The 22465-nt window shown below is 37.3% G+C and overlaps 1 protein-coding gene across 2 annotated transcripts in view; it reads left to right on the top strand.

Moving 5' to 3' along the window:
* LOC126260852 (glucose transporter type 1) overlaps positions 1-4530 on the top strand; it is a 522947-nt gene extending 518417 nt beyond the window's left edge. For both annotated transcript variants that reach the window (XM_049958265.1, XM_049958264.1), the window contains one exon: positions 1593-4530. In XM_049958265.1, coding sequence (XP_049814222.1) covers positions 1593-1719 — 127 coding nt within the window. In that variant the 3' untranslated portion in view covers positions 1720-4530. The remainder of the gene's footprint in view (positions 1-1592) is intronic.
* Positions 4531-22465: the final 17935 nt, after the last annotated feature.

The following is a 22465-nucleotide window of genomic DNA, read 5'->3' as shown; positions in this document are numbered from 1 at the left end:
GCAGTATCATTGTTAAGACATTTTGACATTTAAAGTTGAACTCCACATCAGTCACTTGAAAATACAGCATTAATTTCCCATTGGCATCAAAATCTACACTGACTTTATGACCTACTCCTTTTCAACTGCTCATAACAGTTAATATGACATCTCCTCTCATCCAAGTGAAGCCAGAAGATATTTTTGTGCACATTGTGTGCAGTCTGGGTATCACATCAAAATTTTTGAATGTAAAATATCCCTCCAGTATTTGTTACCATCACAACTCCTACTTTTGGCATCATATGCACCCTCACTTTAGCATTACAATTCTCCAGCAGTAGGTGTCAAAGGTGCACAACAACTACTTACTTTTGCAGGTGTTACTGAACTTCATAAAAATCAGCTAATAACAACAGTCATTTCAAACACTACTGTCTGTGAAGGAGTTTTATAGTAGTAATTTGTAGCAGTTTCTGTTATAATAAAACATTTAAGTGACAGCACTTGCATTCTGCTCTTGTAAAACACAAAATACAGTAAAAAAATATGTGTTTATTTCTTTATCTTCTGTATGCTTTGGAAGAGCAATTCATATGCTTTGAAGGCTCCTAGCAGCACTATCCCTCTCACCCACCCAGTGCCAAGTTATGGAGTGTGCACTAAATCTATAATTGAAACACCATATCTTTTGTTAAAATGGAGGTGTCCTTCTAGTGCTGCCTTTGTTGCCATATCTAGCATCATAACACTTTCTCATAGGTACAGTTTATGTCCAATATACATCACAACTTTCACCTTCAGTAACTTATTATTGTGCCTTTTCATTAAACTTTGCTTGTTATGAGAAATAAATGACTTCATTGCATAAACTTTCTGCCACTGGCATTCAAGCTGCCTATTGATAACTGATATCGTAATTCTGGTGTCATTTCCGCATGAATTTATGACCAAGAATGCTTATATAGAAAGAAAATGAATTTAATAGAACAGGCTATTTAACAGTGATTGCTCAAAGTGATGGTCAGAAATGCTGAAATCAAATATTCCATGAGATTTACTTTTTCAGTGGCAAGTTAAAAAGTCACTATCAAATAATACACTTCTAATTTGGGAAAAAATATGTCATGTAAGCAGTAACATTGTTTGTGTTGTGCTAGAAATTGTGAGCTACAAACCTTGTCCTGGAAGAAAAATATGATGGAAATGCATGCATGCTTTTCCAGCAATTGATTTCTAATTGAAAAAAAATTCTGCTGAAATATTGTGACCAGTCATTACAATAACAATTAGACTAATTCCAGTTTTACACTGGATTTCTTGTGTACTCTCAGAAAGGTAAAATTCATTTGTTAGCATTAATATATCTGCAAAATTGATGTCAAAATATTTTACAAAATCAAAACACGTTCTTAAAGCAGTTTACACTTCCAGTGCAGTTACAGCCATTTTCAGTGCCTGGTAATCAGCTTCCAGTTGCTATTTGAATAAGCACTAACGACTGTTTCATTTTAATCATTTTTGGACAATCCAGCTGAGGATAAATCTGAGCCTGAGAAAATGTATGTGAAAAGACTGACTATAATAAACTGATTTTGCATATGATGTTGCAGCTGCCTCCGAGCGCTCATCGCGAGAACTCGTTTCAACTGCTGCTTTGCTGACCAGCAGGACACAGGCCCCCCCGCTACCCCCACCACGGTTCCCGAACAGTGCTGTCTGACACTGGGAGACTCTTAACGTCGGTAACTTCTCAGTGTCACTGACGATGCTGGAAGGCCGACTGTACGGGCTGGTGTCGGAGCATGGCAAGGCCTGCTTCGTGTACCTGCGCCATAGCCTGCGGCGCTGAGCTCCAATGGGAGGGAGACATCTCCAGCTCCACCAACGGGCTGTTTCCTTGCAAACACTGTTGAGACCGGAATCTGGTTGCCTCCGTCGAACGTGTTCACGAGGACCTGTGAGACCTGTTGGGTAATGTGGTGGGTTTTGAATTTGAGAAACATTACTTGAATAGTCTTATCACTTTTTTATATAGACTGGTGGAGCGAGATAACCATTGGGAGGGATGCTGTTGCCGTGTGGACAGTGCCGTTTTCCACAGTGTGATGTTATAAATTTCAATCTTCCTTTTTTTAGAAATGACTTGTATGAATTTATCACATTCATAAATATAGAAAACAATGGAAAAATACACAGGCCACTAGAGTCAGCAAACAAATACAACTGGTTCCCTGTTCCTCAAGCTCCACAATCATCCTCTAGCCATCCACGGTAACATGCCATTTTCAACTCTACAAGGTGCGGGACACCTGTACCATTGAACCCTTCCCTTTCTGACAATTTCTGGTAACTTAACTTGTAAGTTGCCTGTGGCACTAATATCAATCCCAAACCCAGCGCAAAATCAAATAGAAAATATAAAAATAATAAGTGAAACAATTTTTTACATCCACTGTACCGTCGTGTATATAAAATTTCGCGACAAATTCTAAGTACGTACACTGCCAGGACTTTAAACTTAAAGCATTAAGAAATATTCAAAAGACTAGAAATATCTTCTCCTCTGTAAATAAATTGTTATAAGGGAGAGTATCTCCTGTCATAAAAGGACGGATTGGTGTTATTTTTTTTTAAACTTGTGTACTTGTAAAACTGACGTCACCAGCGTTCAGGTGCTCAATTTTCAATAGTTGTCACCAGAGTATGGATCAGGACATGTTTAGTAGTAGTATAACTAGGCACAAGCAGAATAAAAATAGTGTAAATGAAAAAGATATATATATATATATGTATATATAAAAATATATATATATATATACACACACACATATATATAAATAAACATATTGCATAAGAGTTTCCTGCCCCGCCCTTCCATTTCCTCCCCAAATCAGATTACCCTTCTGTCCCTCTTACCCTGCCGTCACTACTACAGTGGGTTGGTTTGTTGTGTTGGTTTGTCCCTGAGCAGCAAGGCTGCTACCGCACGTGTGTGTTGTGTGAGGGCCCGGTGGCGGTTCCCGCGAGATCCCGGTGCCAGCGGCTGATAGAGGAGAGCCTGAGTGTACGACCATCTTCGTGCCTCCACCACTTCTTCCCTCAGAGAAGAGCAACCGTGTCCTGCCCTCAGGCCTCAGACAACTGGGAATACTCTGGAACAGTTGTAATAGAACTGGAAAACAGACAATTCTATCCAACGAAATGTGCACAGCTGTTTTTTTTACTTTAGTTATTTTTTTAGAAGAGTTTGTGCACGTGAGCTGAGTAAACTGTTAGCGCACACTGAACTCTTGGAGTTGTTTACTGTTATGAAGCAGAGATGAAAATTATATATACAATCTGTGTACACTAAACTACTGCCATTTAGGAAGTATGAGCAAGTGGACACTGGGACTGTTGTTTGAGTGATTTTATGTGGTAGGAAATGGGACCAGCAACTCACCTGCCAGGGGAAACAACTAACATAAATCCAGAAGGGGTTGACATTACGGAAATGTGTGATATTTGGCAGGTGTTTAATTGAGGATTTCATCTTGGGTACAGGTAAACTGTTTCTCAGCATTTGTTTTTGTCATGTTGTTTTCATTTTCTGTAGCTTAGTGATTCACTGCCACTGTGCTCATGAGAGGAATAGTGACAGCGAGAAAAGTTTGCCTGTTACTTGAGAAAAAGTGCATTCACCTGCCATTTAATTTTGTGATCAAGCCATAATGCCTTTATTTAACAAAAAGGAATAAAGATTTAGTTATCAACATTTTTAGGGATATGATGTGTTTAGAATCTTGCCAGATTTATTGTATCATAACTTGTGGACATGCACGTCATGTGCTGCAGGGAAAAGGCCTAGTTTGTGATCATACTGTGGAGGGCTTCCGGATCAAATAATAAATTATAATAAGAGGGGACTTGAATAATGTTTGTATGTGGGAATATGAACCAAACTGCATGTGCTTGATGCAATCAACTTAAATGAGGTTTTAAAACACTTTTTTCTTTCATTGCAAATTCAGTGTAGTACTGTCAGAGTTCATTTTCAAAATCAGAAATTCAGACCAAAAAATTAAAAATCATGATCAACCTTACTAAATTCAGAAACATAATTGCATATTAAATCTGTGATGGCAGGCAGTTATTCTGTCATACATGGTGAAATTACAAATGTCTAAAACTACAGTTTCTATATAATGATGAAGTTGAAAGATATCTATATTAGGTTCATTTTTGAAATTCCTATTAATAGGTATTAATTTTTTGGCAAGGGAATGTATAAATTAATGTAATTAGGAAACTTACTATAGTAATTATTATAGCAAATCTGAAAAATGTAAAACTAACGGTTCTAGCAATCTGTTGTGATTCGCAAAGTTTGGAAGAATGACGTCTGATAGAGCGGGAACATTTCTGACCTCTTCAAAGTAATTAATCCTGACCCTCCATACCCCGCGCATTGGGCGTCATTGCAGGAGACAAGTGTTATTCTAAATGTAAATATTGTTATGTACTTAAGACTCATATTCCTGATGAATGAACTGCATATTGCTTATGTTATTCAGTTTATTTTTTAAAGGTTCTGTGTATGTATGCAAGACAAGAAGTACAGTAGCAGAATATGCATAATTCCTAGATTTTAGCCATCAGTTGGATCTGTTAGATAACTTGGGGAGTACGGATGACGTTCCTCAGTATTTGCTGATAAGAATAAGAAACACATTATTATGATTATTATTATGATTATTATAATTCTAATATAGAAATAAATTTTGTGGACTTGGTGCAGCACAAGAATCCACTACTGATGTTGATAGCTCATGTCTTCATTTCTTCAGTGCCAGTTTCTTTTAACCCACATAGGGTGCAAGGGAATAGGCAGTGTAATAAACGTGTGGTTCTTTAGAGAAAATTTTTGAGTCACCAGTCATGTATGAAAGTCTTCCGAAATGTTGTAATAATTTTATGTGAGCAAGTCCAGAATTTTAAATAAAGTAATCAAAATTTAAGACCCTATAATAGAGGGGAAAAGAAAGGCACACACATACATTCTGTTTGCTGCAGCCCAAAAACAAATACATATATATCTGTATATATATATATATATATAACTTTTTAACAGTTATCATGTATTAAAGAAAAGTTTTTCTTTGACACCCACGAATGTTACACTGCCACTGCAGAAGGAATAATATAAGAGTAAAATAACTCTATCAACATACAAAAAAGATTGTGTTGTGTCAATTCAGCAGCAGATTTCAGCTGCTGCAATGCTGCTACGGAAAGATACAGTGTGTAAAGTTCCATGAATGCAATAAAATTCTATCTCTATGAGTACAATGTTTAACAGATGATTTTGTTTTACCTGTTATAACCATGCTGTCACTTTAACATGTTTGCATAATTGTTGTGTAATTTTTATTTGTGAGATATTTACAATTTGAACACAAATTCACTTAGTTAAAACTTTCATTCTGAACAGTGACTATATAAGGATGAATCTCTTATTCCCAGTGGAGTATTTGCTGATTTTACTAGTCATGACAAACTAGAATGTTGTGGTGGCTGAGATTCAAAATGAGTTACCTACATTTCACAGACTGTACTATACCACTAATGCCATTCAGTAATATTTCAAAAAACTGAATCAATGCTTACCACTACTTTGTTCCATATTTGTCTTAGAAGTATTGTTTTCATTAGCAAGATCCTTGTAGAGAGGCAAGATATTGTCTTTAGTAGTATTAAAATTACAGAGACAAACAAACAAAATTTCAAGTGATGTAAATTGTGGGTAAAGTGGCAATGTTCATTATACAGGCTATAATTGTATCATGGCCTTTAAATTAGATTCTCTCTCTCTCTCTCTCTCTCTCTCTCTCTCTCTCTCACACACACACACACACACTGGACCATAACCAATCATTCTACTGCAGAAGATGAGAAAAAGAAGAAGAAGGTGTGAGAGAATGAAAGCACAAAATGAGGTGAGAACAAAGTGGAAGTGGGTAGCAGACCACCTACAGTCCTTGTCAAGAGACACTTATTAAAGTGCAAACAAGTCACTTACAATTACATTATGCCTTTCTGAATCTACTGAGTCTCTTGATCTGGTTTTGGTCATCTGCTGCCTCTCTCAAAGTGTTTGTGATTTCTCATAATCTATTTGCTTAACTGCTTTAAGATCTCAATACTGTCATTTTTCGCTTAGATATTTCGTGATTTCTACATTGTGAGTGAGTTCAGCTACTTTAAGTGTAACACTATTAAAATGTTACCACTGCGCAGAAGAGTCATCACAAATAAATTTGGTGCAGAGGGGTACGTATTTCTGTAATATGAAATTAAAAAACAAAGTAGCAGGGATGCACTATCATTAAAAAATTAATCAATTTAAAATATGTTAGTAAGAAATTAAATTTAGCAATAACTTATCTGGCAGAAAAAACAATAGAGATGGGTAATTTTCCCACATTATAATATAGTTAGAACTCCAAGGATGTGGTCCTTTTTAAGTAGTGGTTTCATTCTGGTTGTATGCACCTATAACTGTTAAACTGAATACTGCATCCATTTTCTTTAGATGGCTTCCAATAACTCAAAGGCAGTGCCAGATATCATATACAAATGCACGCTCGCCTAGATATATACTGTGTGGAGGCAAGACCACCTACAATTTATTGTAGGTGGTCTTGGTGGAGGGTACAGCAGATATTCCACATTTCCTAAATACTGAGTGATACTGTTGTCAATATAAAGATATCTGTTGATAGTTTTCCACAAGATGTGTTCACCCAACATACTAATTCTGCTCTTGTCTTGTCTGTCCCACAGACGTGTCATCTCTGGCAGCAACAGTTCCTCTGACCCAGTTGGGCACAATCAAACTGAACTTGTATGATGGATATAGGTATCTCATTTCAATTTGCTTCAACTCTTGCCAGAGTTCATCAATCACAGTGGCTGGCAAGTGGTGGCATGCTAGTCTCTCATCATCCCATGACCAGATGTTTTCAGTGAGTGAGAGATCAGGAGAACATGCTCTGGAAGAGGCATCAGTCAAACACCCTCTGTACTGATGTAGCTCTGGACAATATGTGGTTTCATTATCTTGTTGAAAGATAACATCACATAGAACTTGAAAGCAGGGCACAGTCACCACCCATAACAGATCAGGTATGAAAAGACTGCTGTTCAAATAATTGGGTATGTCAAACAGTGGTGATCATGTTGTATACCCCACCGGCACCCCGTACCATCATGTGAGGTGCTGGGCCAATACAACAATGAGAAATACAGTCTTTCAACATTAGTTCTCCTTGGAGCCTCCACACATGGATACATCCATCATGATGCTGTACATAGAACCACAGCTTGTATGAAAAGATGAAGTAGTACCACTACTTTATCCAGTGCTGTCATAGGTGCATCACTGGCAGTATGCCTCTCTTGTTGTGATATGGGAAGCCACAACAATGGTCACCATGGTGGTAGCCAAAGGAGCTCCAGACACCATCACATTAACTGGTGGATATTTGTCTTGCTGCAAAGAAGCACTTTCCTGACTCAAGACATGTGATGTGGATGCACAATCCAGTGTGGCTGAGTGAGCAACATTTCTGTCCTCCTGGGTCTAGACACATGGGACCACCGAATTCTGCATGGCACTGAGTATGGCTCTCATGAACACATCGATTCCATGACAGTTATGGGAACCCACCCAACTCTAACCATGGAACGCATAACATGATGACCTTATAAACATCCAACATTCAAATGTGATTTCTGAAGCAGACACCTGTTGGATAATATTTATTTATATATAAATGGGATAGGCATCAATCTACCTATTGTGAGGTTGCTCTGAAATATTGATCCTTTGCATATTCAAGCATGATGTCTGTTGCATGCCACCTTCATTGTGTTGAAATTTTAATGGTTAGTGTCACCAGGAAACATAACAGTTTTTGAAGAATTATCCAGGGTTCTTGGTATAATATTTATCTAGGCCAAGGTTAGAGCAAACATTGTAAGACACCCTATTTGAAATTTCTCCCATTCAAGTACTAAACTGGAGTCAGTGATCTTCTATTGCCATGACAGTAGCCAAGTTGATAATGGTAACATTCAATACCATGGACAAAGAGGTACCTGCTTTTGAAGTATGGTCTGCCCTACCTTGGTTAATCCTGGATGAAAGTTTTCATCATTGCAGTTATCACAGTGTAAACATGAAAGTAGGTATGAACATGTTAATGCCCTTTCATTCTGAAAAGAAAATAATAGAAATGCCTATATGCACTCTTTATTTATTGCTCTTGAAGAGAGCAAAAACCTGAACTGGCAGAAGCTTGAAGGTAAATCCAATGAAATCCTACTTACAAGGTTCATTAAGTGACTACTACAGCTCCTTTATTCATTTAGGTTATACATTGTCATCTCTATATACTGTGGAGTCCACTAGTTTGTGGGTAGCATAAAATTATTTATCTATTTATTTTTTTCCTCATGAAGCACATATTAATGAATCAGTCAACAGATTCATTAATAATGCCTCAAATGATTTTTGTCTACTGTGTGGGGAGATTATAATTTTATAAATGTATATGAAGGGAACAGTTAGGATTTGTAGTCTCTGAAATAATGGATGAATTTTTTTTATCTTTTTTTTTTTTTTTAGCACACATGTATCATAATTTTCATCTGCAGTTTGAGTATTTGAGGAATACTAATTGAACTTCCCCAGAAAATTATACTGTACCTAATGACAGATTCAAAATAACTATGATATATTATTTTTTGTGTGCTCATGTCAGTAGAATTTGTTAGTATTTGCATTGCAAATGTAGAACTGCTTAATTTATTTGATATGAAGTCAATGTGTGTATTCCAAGTCCTTGTACACACTTAGTCCAATGAATTTAACTGTGTGAACTTTTTCCATAAGTTGATTATTACGTTTATTTTAAGTTCCACATGTATTGAATGTTTGGTTTTGAAATGTACAATATAGGTGTTTGCAATGTTCAATTTCAAGCTATATAACTGGAACCAGTTCTCTAGGGCAGTGTTTTTCACCCTTAAAAAACACGCAACCCCTTTCCAAACACAAAAATTCTGGTGAGGCTCCCCCCAGAACCATAATTAAATTACGTCAGTGTTTTCAAAGGCAACACATTTAATTTTCTTTCTATTGATACTAGATTGGTCAAGAAATCAAGTGCACTGAGTCACAAAGCTCTGCGGGCAGTGATACATGTATTCTTTGGCACGGCAGAGGCATGGGAGTGACAAGGGTCAATGGTTGCATAGGCAGGCATTTTCACTCACTTCAATCAGTTGTCCCAGTATGCCAGGGAGTACACATATGATTATTGTGTCTTTGCACTTCACTCCAAGTGAGTGTAAAATGGAAAAGTTTCTCACAAGATCTGCACAGCCCCACCTCATCCGGTGCAAGTGGCAGTGGTGGTAGTGAATCAAACCCGAAAAAATATACTTTATGACAGTTATTTGAAGTATTGTTTTACTGTTGTGAATAATAAACATAAATGTGTAATTTGCCGTGAATTAGTGCCACATGAGACTATGAAGCCATCAAAGCTTATGGGTCACCCCTCAACTCAACATTCCAAGGAAGCTGCAGAAAAACCAATGGATTTTTTTTTTTAAGGAAACTAAAAACCCTTAACTAGCAGCAAACTACTATTATGCTGGTAACAAAACAGTATTGCTATTTGTTGATTAAAAATAATATTGTATTATTGACTATTTATTTATTTTTCTGATTTGACAATATTTTTTATGAGATAATAGTTTACAGTGTCAATGAGAAAGTGTTATTAGCTAGCTAAAGAGTCACATAATGAGTCAAAGCAGGGAAGCTGTTTACAGATGCCAGAAATATTTTGCCAGCTGTCCTGAATATTGCCGAAATTGTATTAGGTAAGCAGGAAGCAAACAAGCTAAAAAGCATACCACTTTCTGATAATACCACTGAACGCAGAATAAATTATATGGCTGGTTACATTCAAGAACAATTAGTCCAAAATTAAAGAACCCACATTTTGCTTTGCAGTTTGATGAATTTACTGATGTTTCAGATCGTGCACAATTTGTGGTGGCTGAGTACTTTGAGGCAGATCTAAGTATCATGGAAGATGTTTTATTTTGCAAAGCACTTCCTGCAAAGACTATTGGCTGTGGTTTGTATGATGTGGTTTCAGAAAGCACTCACAACTAACTATGAGATTAACTGCACAAAATGTATTGCCATGATGGTGCTACGGCTATGCATGGCAATAAAAGTGGGTTCGTTGTGAAATTAAAATCAATAATACCAAATATTTCATGGACACACATCAACAACATCTGGCAGTCATGATTGTACCTCCTGGTTTAAATGATGTGCTTAAAGAGGTGATCAATGTTGTGAACTCTCTTAAAGGTAAAGTGTTGCAGACTCAAGTGTTTAGAATTGTTTGTGAAGACTTGGGTTTGCTCCATTGAAGTCTCCTTTATCACACATGGTCCGGTGGCTTTCCAACGGAGAGGTAACAGCAAGGATGAAATCTAAGAATTCCTCACAAAACTTCATTTGTCAGTGACGTCTTTTCAGTACAGTCTTTTCCTTGCTTTCAGGAGATTGTCAAGGAAATCACAAGGACCAGTTAGCGATATGAAGTGGACAAGCACGTAATGGCAGTTGTGGGGAAGGCAGATAGTCGTCTTCGGTTCATTGGTAGAATTTTGGGAAGATGTGGTTCATCTGTAAAGGAGACTGCTTATAAAACACTAATACGACCTATTCTTGAGTACTGCTTGAGCGTTTGGGATCCCTATCAGGTCGGATTGAGGGAGGACATAGAAGCAATTCAGAGGCGGGCTGCTAGATTTGTTACTAGTAGGTTTGATCATCATGCGAGTGTTATGGGACTACTTCAGGAACTTGGGTGGGAGTCTCTGGAGGAAAGAAGGTGTTCTTTTTGTAAATCACTACTGAGGAAATTTAGAGAACCAGCATTTGAGGCTGACTGCAGTACAATTTTACTGCCGCAGAAAGACCACAAAGATAAGATATGAGAGATTAGGGCTCGTACAGAGGCATATAGGCAGTCATTTTTCCCTGGTTCTGTTTGGGAGTGGAACAGGGAGAGAAGATGCTAGTTGTGGTACGAGGTACCCTCCTCCACGCACTGTATGGTAGATTGTGGACTATGTATGTAGATGTAGATGTAGATGTAGTAATTTCTCAAATTTCTTGCATGATACAGAGCCTCCACAATTTGGAACAGAAACTATGAAGTTACTTACCAGAACTGAAATTTGAAGCTGACTAAATCCATTTTTGGATATGTCAGTACAGTTGTCTGATCTGAGCACAAGAATGAAAGAAACACTTTTAGATTTTGCTGCTGACAACATGCTTGAAATGGAATGCAATTCACAAAAGATTGACGTGTCCCAGATGAAGAGAAAACAAGAATGCCCATGGCTGATCAGGAAAGCTTTGAAATTATTAGTGACATTTGTCACTTCCTACCTATGTGAATTAGCATTTACTTCAATGGTGAACATAAAAACTAAGAAGAAAAAGAGGCTATGATTAGGAAATGAACTGGTTATTTGTGTCTCAAAAACAGAGCCATGATTTGACAAATTATTAATAAATAAACAGGCACAGCCTTCTCATTGAACTGTTGTATTTTACCTGTAGTGAAGGACCTGCAGCTCTTGCTTACTTTTACATGCATAAGTGGCATCTGTGACAGATACTGATGGTGTCACCTTATGAATAAAAACTGTCAGAAACAGCAAACTCCTGGAAAGTGTCAAGCATAATTTCAAATAATAAAAATGAGAGACATTAGTTAATTATCAAGTTGCAGTTGTGTCAATAAAGTGCTGTGCATTTGTGTATAATTGCTACATTATACCATAATTATGATTTACTTTACTCTTGATGGTATGGTTTATGCTCCTTGGGAAAGAATGATAACGAAAAAAGAAAACATGGAAGAATAAATAGCATAAAGTTTACATCAGTATTGTTATTACGATGAATAACATACTGTCAAACCTTGTTTGACGAGCACCTTTTATAAAGTGTGATTCACATAAAAAGGATTGTTTCATATAATGAGTTTGTTCAGTGTTTTTTTATTCTTTGGTAACCATTTCAAAAACCACTTTTGGGTCTAGATAAACCTCTTCAGCTAAAATAGCTAGCAATTAAGACACTCACTGTTCTATGACCTGCCTTTTACAGTAGACGCTCAGACAAATGACAATGCCACCAAGAATGCAGTATTTAGCTGTATTGTTAGCAACACTCTTTGCATTGCAGTTGTTGTCTCTGGTGCCTCTTTTCCAAAATGGAAATGTCAGTGAAAATATGACAAAGCTTTGCACACATATTGAGAATTGTCTCTAGCATGTCTGTCGATCACATCATGTCACTCTTTTCAACTCTGACCACACAGTGAGCACATAAAGATGCCTAGAACAACAGCATCTCCTGTTAAGTATGGGTGCCCATAGTGAGTATTCTCCTGATTTCATGCAACCCTACACAATGTACTTGCCATGCATTTCCTTCTTCATGACAAACCTTTACCACACACTGCATGGACAATGAGGATGCTCCTGCAGCATTGACCATACACCATACAGCCTGGATTTGGCTCCCTCTGATGTTTATCTCTGCTCACCTGAACCACTAGCTATGAAGACAACATTTTGGCACACATAATGAACTGCAGACCAGTGTATAGAAGTGGCAGAAAACACAGCCTTCTATGACAAAGGTATTGGAAAGTTAGCACAATGCTATGACAGATGTCTTAAGTCAGAGTGGCAATCATGTAGAGAAGTGGCTGGAAGGGGTAAAAAACTGTTGCAAATAAAACATTTTTGATTTTCTCTATGGTTTCCATTTTGTCACCAGTCTGACTTTGCTTTCCAAACAGTCCTCATATTTATGAATTTAATTTTAGATTTGTCATAATTAACCAATGCAAATTCAACAAAGCTGCTCATTAACCAATATATAGAGATATATTTCATTCAACTAGCCATCTTCCATGTTTAGCAATCACTTTGAAGAATAGACAAAAACTAAAGTTTTTCGACAATTTTTTTGTAAAAAAAGGATGTACAATGTTCTACATTATATTGCTATATTATACACTCTATTCCAATTTTATAAATTGTTTTAGTATTTTTTCAGAAAGGAATGCATTATCCTATTTTTACATGAATTCCTATAGAAAAATATTTTTCACATAATGAGTGTTTTGCATTGCAGGTAGGACTATGAAGTGAACTAGGGTCATTAAGCAAGGTCCCACTAAATAATCAATTTGTAAAGAAGTTTATCTGTTTTCAAATTTTTTAATGTTGGTTCTTGTTCGTTTAGTTACTGATCAGTTCCTTGAAACAGTTTTCAGGTTTTGCGTTTATTCGTCTTTTACACATCTTGTTTCCCATAAACCAGTCCATGTTCTATTCAATTCAGAATTAATGTTAAGAATGGAATTACACAATTTTAATAAAAGAATTAAATTTCACTTTTTCTTAGGGCTACAGTTTTGTATTACGGCACCAATTGTATTCAGACCTGAATTGGGCTAGTTGTTTCATTTAATTTCATCCAGTTTCAAAAGAAAACATTTCTTTTTAATTAATTGCAAGAATATTTTGTATTTCTTATTACAAATTATTTTACTAATTTTTTAGAGAATATTTTTCAACTATTTATAAATTACTATCAAAGTACAATATTATGAAAAATTTTGTATTTCTTATTACAAATTATTTTACTAATTTTTTAGAAAATATTTTTCAATTATTTTATAAATTACTATCAAAGTACAATATTATGAAAAATTTTGTATTTCTTATTACAAATTATTTTACTAATTTTTTAGAAAATATTTTTCAATTATTTTATAAATTACTATCAAAGTACAATATTATGAAAAAGAAAGTTGCTACTTACTACATAGCAAAGATGCTGAGTCACAGATAGGCACAACAAAAAGACTGTAACAAATAAATACAGCTTTCAGCCATTAAGGCCTTTGTCAACAATAGACGTAGACACACACAACACACAGGGAACTTGAGTGTGGTTTCAGTTGCCTGAGACTGCAGTTGTGTGTGTGTGTGTGTGTTGTTGATGAAGGTCTTAATGGCCAAAAGCTTTATTTATTTGTGACAGTCTTTTTGTTGTGCAGATCTGTGACCCAGCATCTGAGCTATATGGTGAGTAGCAACTTTCCTTTTCATAATATTGTTACATTCCATCCTGGATTTTCCACTATCAAATTATGATAGATTCATTTCACTGCAATCAAAATTAATAACATGAAAGAAATTAGAAATGTACCAGAGTACAAGTAATGAAAAATTTTTGGGAATCCCAACCAAGCCACAGAGCTATGAAAATAAAAAGTAACATCAACACAAAATTTGTCAAATACAATCTGTGGTGAGTTCAAACATCAACCGTTGTGCAATGTCTTGCACACGAGCTGTAAGTATTGTGTTGCAGCCATTTTGTATCACATTTAAATGTGAGCATCTTTTAAATGTTCCTTCACAATTCTAGTTACATGTGATATTTTTATAACAGCAAATGATCAGCATGGAAATTAAGTCATCAGAACACACAAGACACCAGCCCCACACCACCATTCCTACCCAGAAGTTAATGTGGTTCTTACCCTCTTCCTGCAAACCGCTCAGAGGTGAACTTGCAAGTGCAGTCTGTACTGAACTTAGTGACCCTTGCTGACCTAGTTCCAATCTGCATTGTATGAAGAATTTGATAGGCAACATGTCACTCCTCAGTGCTGGATGTCTTCATGTTCAACATGTTTAAATTGAATTCCTGTTGATTACTACAAATAAGTAGCATATATGAACATGAGCAACTTTACAATGTGCTTTGATGAAGCCTTGACACTTCTGTGTGACATTCTGCCTCTTCAGTTAAACAGAAGTATCATCTACAAACAGAACTAATGGGGAATTTACATTTATGGGTAAGTCATTTATGTAGAACAGGAACAGGGTTGGCCCTAACATGGAGCCTCAAGGCTTTATTCTGTTTAGAACAGTACTTCACTGTATTTGATTTTATAGTTACCCTTTGTTGTCTATTCTGCAAGTCTGAAGTAAGCCATTTTAAAGCAATCCCTGGAGCCCATTTTTATCTAATTTGTAGATAAGCAATGCTTTTATAAGATCACAGAAGATACCTGCATATATACTTCTCTGATCCAGTGCTTTGCATATCTTTTCAATAAAGGTATTCACTGCATCCAGAAAGCTTTCTTCGTTGTTGAAATTCAAATCTGTTACTTATAATAATAATTTTTACAATAAAATTTTGAATCTGCTTTGTGGCTACTTTCTGTAAGAGTTTTGACAGGATTGGAAGAATAGAGCAATAGTTTCCCACGTCTTCCCTTGACCCTTTCTTGATCAGAAGTCAGTCTTCAGCATACTTCAACACCTCAGGAAAGCATCCCTGATTGGTTGATTATTTGAGTTATTCGAGGTGCTATTATGCTCTACACTGCTTTAATCACTTTGGTCGGTATATCACCCATCCAACAGAGCTTTTATTTTTTAATGATATTATAACGTTTTCCACATTCTTTGTTCAGACTTTTTTTTTTAATATTTTGAGATTGAGGGACTTACTTTACTCTGGCACTCTGTTGTATAAACATCTGACTTTACCACATGTGCGAAGAATTCATTTAAAAGTTTTAATATTTGAGCTGGGTTTGCAATAAGGCTATCACCTGATTTAATCCTAGACATTTTATGATTACTAACTGTTAACCTAACCCTGATTTGACAATGGAAACACTCCTTTGTTTTGTCTTATTTTTATGGTGAAAAGTGAACTAACTGTTTGCCTTTTGTTTAGCTGCCTTCACAACTTTTTAAATATAATTATCTATTCAGATTCACTAGTCATTTTGTTACATGTGGTTCGAAGTGGAAAACTTCCATTACAATTTCAAGAAAGATATTTTAAAAAATTTCAAAGCTGCTACTACTTGACGTAAAGCCATTAAATCCCTCTTAGCTAATTACTAACTATAGCTAATCTTTTCATTGAAGTTACTTTTCATTTGGTTTTTGTTACATGAAATTTTTGGCAATTCAGTGAATAATGCAGACTTGTCAGAGATTCCTAAATCTAAGCAAGGATATGTATATATTATTGGCATGTAAGTCTACAAATACTTACCTTACTGAAGTACTTCTACAAAATGTTCAGATATCAACTTTATGCACAGTCCTGTAGAATAAATACCTTTATCACCTTTGCTGCAATGTCACAGAAGATTGTGCCACAGGACAGAACTGAGTATGCAAAATATGCTAGCAATCCTATTACTGTAGGTCAGCACAATGAGAGAGATGTGTGAGAGCAAAGTGGGAAGAATTAAGCTTTTTGGTTAACTTATCCGCTTGCCAGTGTCACCTCAGTTTATTATATATCTAGATGCCCAGGAACTCCACACATCTCTGCCTATGGTACTTGAAAATCACATTTGTCTGCAATAGCACACTATGAGGTTTTGTAAGATTAAGCGGTAAGCTGTTAGCTGTGAGCCTGTACCATTATTCTCCTGGGCACCTGTTATGGATGTGTTTGGGACCTGTACTAACATACCTGTGTCATCAGCAAACATTGCAGTTTTTGAAAAGCCCTCCAATATCCTGGATAAGTCATTCATGTAGACTGAGAACAGGAATGGGCCAAGGATCAAACCTTGTGGCATATCATATTTAATGTTTCCCCACTCTGAATTTTATCTTATTCCTGTCATCATACTACAGGCAAGAAGAGACTGATGTCAAACAGCAAGTGCACTTGAAACCAAATTTAACAGGACTGCAAGGCATGTAATCTCCATGCTCCACAGTGACACAGCAACTGCATGGGGGTGGTCTCTTGCCTCATGACCACCACATTGTGTTCCACTGTCATCTGCAAATATGTGGCACCATATACAATTATTCCAAGAGCACAGGGGCTGAACCAACAATGAGTGGGGTCACATGCTCTTCTCGGATGACAGGAGATTCAATCTGAGTAGTGATTCTTGATGTGCCCTCATATGACGAGTGGTGGGAACATATAACACAGCAAGAAACTTTCCCAAACATAGATTGTTTTGGTGGTCCAGGTTTTATGATTTGGAAAGTATAATGTTTCATGGGCATACTGACCTCCAAATATTTAAACACAGTACACTCACTGGTCAACATTATTGTGCCTTTTTGGGAGTACATTTGGCTCAGACTTCATAGGTTTTTATAGGTGACTATGCATGACTGGGTCAAACAATGTAGGTGGAAGAGCTCTTGAAATGAGAGGATATTCAGTGAATGAACTGGCCTGCTGATTTCCACAACTTAAATTCCATCAAGCACACGTGGGATGTAGTTGGGAGACATAGTGCATCATGTCCACAAGCACCAACAAACATGGAGCAGTTGTCTACTGTGCTGGTGGAGGAATGGAATGCCGTACCACAAGAACTCCTTACCAACCCTGTGGCCTGGATGGGAGCACATTGCAAAGCGTTTATTACTACCCGTGGTTACCACACAACCTGTTACAAATGGTGTTCCACCTTTTGTAATGTTCGGGGGACCATCATGAATGTCAGTGACTGTATTGTAATTTTGTCTTTGAATAAAAGTGTAATTTCTGTCCACCTCATTGTGTATTTCTTTCAGGTTACATTCTGTATTTTACTGTAGCAGTTCTTTCTGTGTATGCCCCAAGTTTCCTCGAGCTATATTATTTTTCAGTGGCACATCATGCAAAAGTTACTTCTGTTCTTAAGTTTTGCACACCAGTGTGTTTATATTTGTCCGCAGCTCGTGGTCTTGTGGTAGCTTTCTTGCTTCCTGAGCATGGGGTTCCGGGTTTGATTCCTAGCATGGTTAGGGATTTTTACCAACCTCGAGAGTACTTGGGTGTTGTGTCATCTTCATGATCACCATTCATCCCCATTACGGTCGGTGGAATGCAACGGCAAACCACCTCCATTAGTACCTTGCCTAGTATGGCAGTGTGGGTCTCCCAAATCATTCCCCTATGATCTGTCAAGAAGCATGGGACTTCATTTCCATTTTAGTATTTACTTTCAGGTTGAAGTGCCAGTCCCAGCACCAATTACTGATCATCTACACGTCTTCTGGCACTGCAGCCTTCTTATAGACGACTGAATCATCTGTGAACATTATCATGGATCTTCCAACATTATCCATTTGATCATTTAGATGTACCGGGTGCCCCACTCAAACCTCACTGATTTCAAAGAATCAGGAAAAAATCACAGTAGATACGACAATGAAAAATGCACCACATTGTAGAGCATCTCAAAGAATTTACCTGTTTATCATCAATACACCTCTACATGAGAACCATTTGTAGCACGAAGAATATCAAGTCTATATTCAATTTCTTGCCAAGTTCTTTGTAACATTTCCTCTGTTATTGTTGCAGTCGCATTAGTGATACCATGTCACATCATAGGAATATCGTCCACTTTGGTTGCATACGTGCATGGTCCTTCACAAATCCCCACATGAAGAAATCAAGTGGTGTAATGTCATGTGAATGTGGTGGCCAGGCAATAGGTCCTGTGTGTCTGATCCAACAACTGGGAAATTTCCTATCCATGAACTTGCAAAGAGCCATTGACCAATGGGGAGGAGTTCCATCTGGTTGAAAAATGATGGGTTGCAAGTCTTGTATCTGAGGGTATACAAACTGCACCAACATGTCCAGATACATGGACCCATTCACTGTCTCTTCAGCAAAAAACAACGGTCCAACAATCCTGTCATGCATTAGCTCACACCAGACATTTGGTTTAGGGCTATCACGAACATGTTCAATGACAACGTGCAGATTTTGCAAACTCCAAATCTGAACATTATGGCTATTCACCCTTCCTGATAGATGAAAGGTTGCCTCATCTGAGAATAAACATCTTACCAGGAAGCTGGCATCCATATCAATACGCTGCTGCATATCCACAGCAAATTGTTGTAGGTGTGGTTACTCGCTTGGTGTCAGATGGTGCAGAATTTGCACTTTGTAAGCACACATACCAAAACGCTGGTGAACTATATGATGCAATGTTGATTGAGGTACTTCAGGTTGCCTAGATGCTTGACGAATTGACTTACATGGGCTTCTGATAAACATTTGCCTGATGTCCTCCACTATCTCTTCTGAAACTCTGTAATGTTCATCGCCAGAATGTTTCAGAACACTTGCTGTTGCCAGAAACTTCCTATATCATTCCTTAATTTTTTTCACATCAGGTGGATCACATTCATACACACAATGATAATTTCTTTGCAGTAATTGGCGATTTTGTTTCTGCAAACCACACTACTGCTTGCGCTCGCTACTGTGGAGTCACCATTTTCACTTCATGTGATCATGCTGCACTCTGCTGATGATACTTGGCAGTTCTGGCGTGGGAATATAAATTCTTTGAGATGCTCTACAATGTGGTGCATTTTTCACTGTTGTATCTACTGTGAGTTTTCTCTCCTGGGTCCTTGAAATCAGGGAGGGTTGAGTGGGACACCCTGTATTATGACAGTACTGGTCATATCTCACTTCTTTGGGATATTCCTGTATTTACCTTTAAATCTGTCAATCTTGTTCCTTTAAGAATGACATTTTAAGCTTTGCTTGCAAAAAGTGCTTAGTGCAGTCACAAATCTAGTCCAGTTTTCAGTAAGTTCATATTTTGTTCACTAAATGACAGTGAACGGTATCAAATAGTTTCCTGAAGTCAAGGAATATGATATGTCTAAATGCCAATATTACAGTGCTCTGGATCTCATGCATCAACAGAGCAAGCTGAGTTTCACAAAATTGCTGTATATGGAATCCATGCTGATTATTACAGAAGAAATGTTCTTTCTCTAAAGAATGTCATAGTATGTGAGTGTAAAACGAGTTCCACAATTCTGCAACGTATTTCATGTCAATGATATACAACTGTAATTATGGGCATCTGTCCTACAACTCTTATTAAAAATGGGAATGACCTGCACTTTTTTCCAGTCAATAGGCAGTCTTCGTTCTTCCAGTGACCTATGATAAGCTACTTCCAGAAAGGGAGCAAGTTCTTTCACATAGTCTCTACAAAATGTCACAAGTATCTTGTCTAGTCCATATGACTTTCCACAGTTAACTGATTGCAACTGATTTTCTATCCTGCAGTCATGTTTCTCAATACCTGCCATTTAACTGTTCTTTCAATAGTTGAAAGGAGGAACATATTATGATCTCACATGGTGAAACAGTAGCAGTAGACCAAATTTGGTATTTCAGCCTTCTTCCTATCATCTTCCACTTTGGTGCCAGTATAGTCAATGAGAGACTTGAATGTGCAGTTCCTATTTGCTTACTGGTCTTAGATGAAACAAAAACTGCTTAGCGTTTTGTTCAGCTTTTATTTATCACCTAGACTTTGACTTTACTTAAATCTGTGATGATGCTCGCTCTGCTTTCATAGCAACTGTCTAAAATAGCTATTGAGTTATAGTGGGTCTTTCCCATCCCTGAGGACCTTGCTTAGCATGCACATGTCCAACATGTAATGAATAATGCTTTTTGAATTAATTTTCATTCTAAGAATGGAATATATGAAGTTGACTACTTATGTACTCTGCAATTTGTTTTCTGTAACTCTCTATAAGTAAAAATATTTTCCTACTTCAGTAGTACCTGCACAGGCATGACAGTGCTGCTACACTGCACAGTCAGTACAAATGTTTCAGGAGGCAATGGTGGCCTGATAATAGCCAGGGAACAGAACCCTCTGAGAGTAAATGAACTTGCCATGACAGTCAATCTGCTGGAAGCAGAGAGTCCAGAACCTCATAGAAATGAGCACAAGAAGAACTCAGCGTGCGGCTAGCATGGATGGTTAATAGCCAAACACTTGGAACAACACATGGCACTATATGCTAGGTGATGTCGTGGTCGATGAGCTCCAAGTAAGCACTGACTCACCCAGTCAACTGTCACACACACAGGTAAACACCTCCATCAGTGGGTTTGCTGATCTAATGTGTTGCCTGGGCCACCTGTGGCAGGTTTCCACACAATTCCACTGCACTAACCATGCTAGCTTGTCTGCCTGCAACGCGATGTGCACTGGCATGGATACAAACTTACCTTTCCTAACATTCCTTGTAACACCTACAGCCATTGATGATATCACAGTCTTCTCATCATTGGTGCTTTTCTCTACATTAAATGATTTGAAAAATTCAGGCCTGTTTGTTGCTAAGTGGTCCAAGAAACTATACTGATGAACTAGTTCTCAATCTGCTTAAAGTAATTTTTGGACATAACATTCACAATAAACTCAACTGAATTCCTGTCTCTGCCATCAGCTTTGATAACATTAATTTATTTCTTGTTCCTGTGATGCATGTTGTGACACTCTCTCATCCCATGGTTGGTAAATTGAAGGTCCCCCTATAACAGTAGCATGATCAGGAGACTTATTAATGATATTCTGCATGTTCTCCATTCCATGAATAGTGCTGTCACTACAGCTCTTGAATGTAAGCTGCACTCAGATTTATTGTCTGAACTCATAAGTGCTCTCGAAAGTCATGAGGTTATCACAACAAATTCAATTTCTGCTTGATTAATGAAACAATACTGAATGATAGTTTCTTGTACTTATCTTTCACTGTGTCATTCTTGTCCACATTGCAGCAATGTACTGTGTTCTCCTAAATTTGTAGTTCCATGTAGTATAGAGGTATTAATATTCCCTGTGGTCTCTTTAATAAATGAAAAGGTCATTCATCTTAGTAAACATCTTCATTTATTCATTCAAAATTTGGAGGCATCAAATTGGATGAATGCGCATTTCACTCATGAGGATCTCCTTGTCCAATCCTATGACGAGGGTAATGTCAGTTCAGAACTTCATGAGATATCCATGAATAATGCACTTGACAGCCATCATGGTGAAACCACATATCCATTCCTGTTTGAAGTGGGACATCTGAGAGTAGTATTGGCAAAATGTTATCTAAAAAGTTGCCGTACATTTGACCATTCACATTACAATCTATGAAGTACTGGCCAATTATCCAGGTACCTAACATACCACACCAAACATTGACACTTCAGTGGCATTTAAGATAGACTTGCCTTAACCACTGGGGATTCTACATTTCCCAGTAATGCATACTATCCTGATTCATGCGACCACAATTCATAAACATTGCTTCATCAGAGAAAGGTAGCTGTGAATGAAAATAATCATTGGCTGCTAGTTATTGTATTCAGTTGCAATACTTCAAGCTGCAGGGCTTTATGCAACAGGTGCTGCAGGTGGTATTTGTGTTGATGCAGTACGCACTGAACACTTTGTTGTGAAATTCCTGCACCTCGAGCAAT

The sequence above is a fragment of the Schistocerca nitens genome, chromosome 5 (assembly GCF_023898315.1).
Source record: "Schistocerca nitens isolate TAMUIC-IGC-003100 chromosome 5, iqSchNite1.1, whole genome shotgun sequence".
NCBI classification, from domain to species: Eukaryota; Metazoa; Arthropoda; class Insecta; order Orthoptera; family Acrididae; genus Schistocerca; species Schistocerca nitens.
The sequence above is the reverse complement of the archived record's forward strand: the minus strand, read 5'-3'. Positions and strand labels throughout refer to the sequence as shown.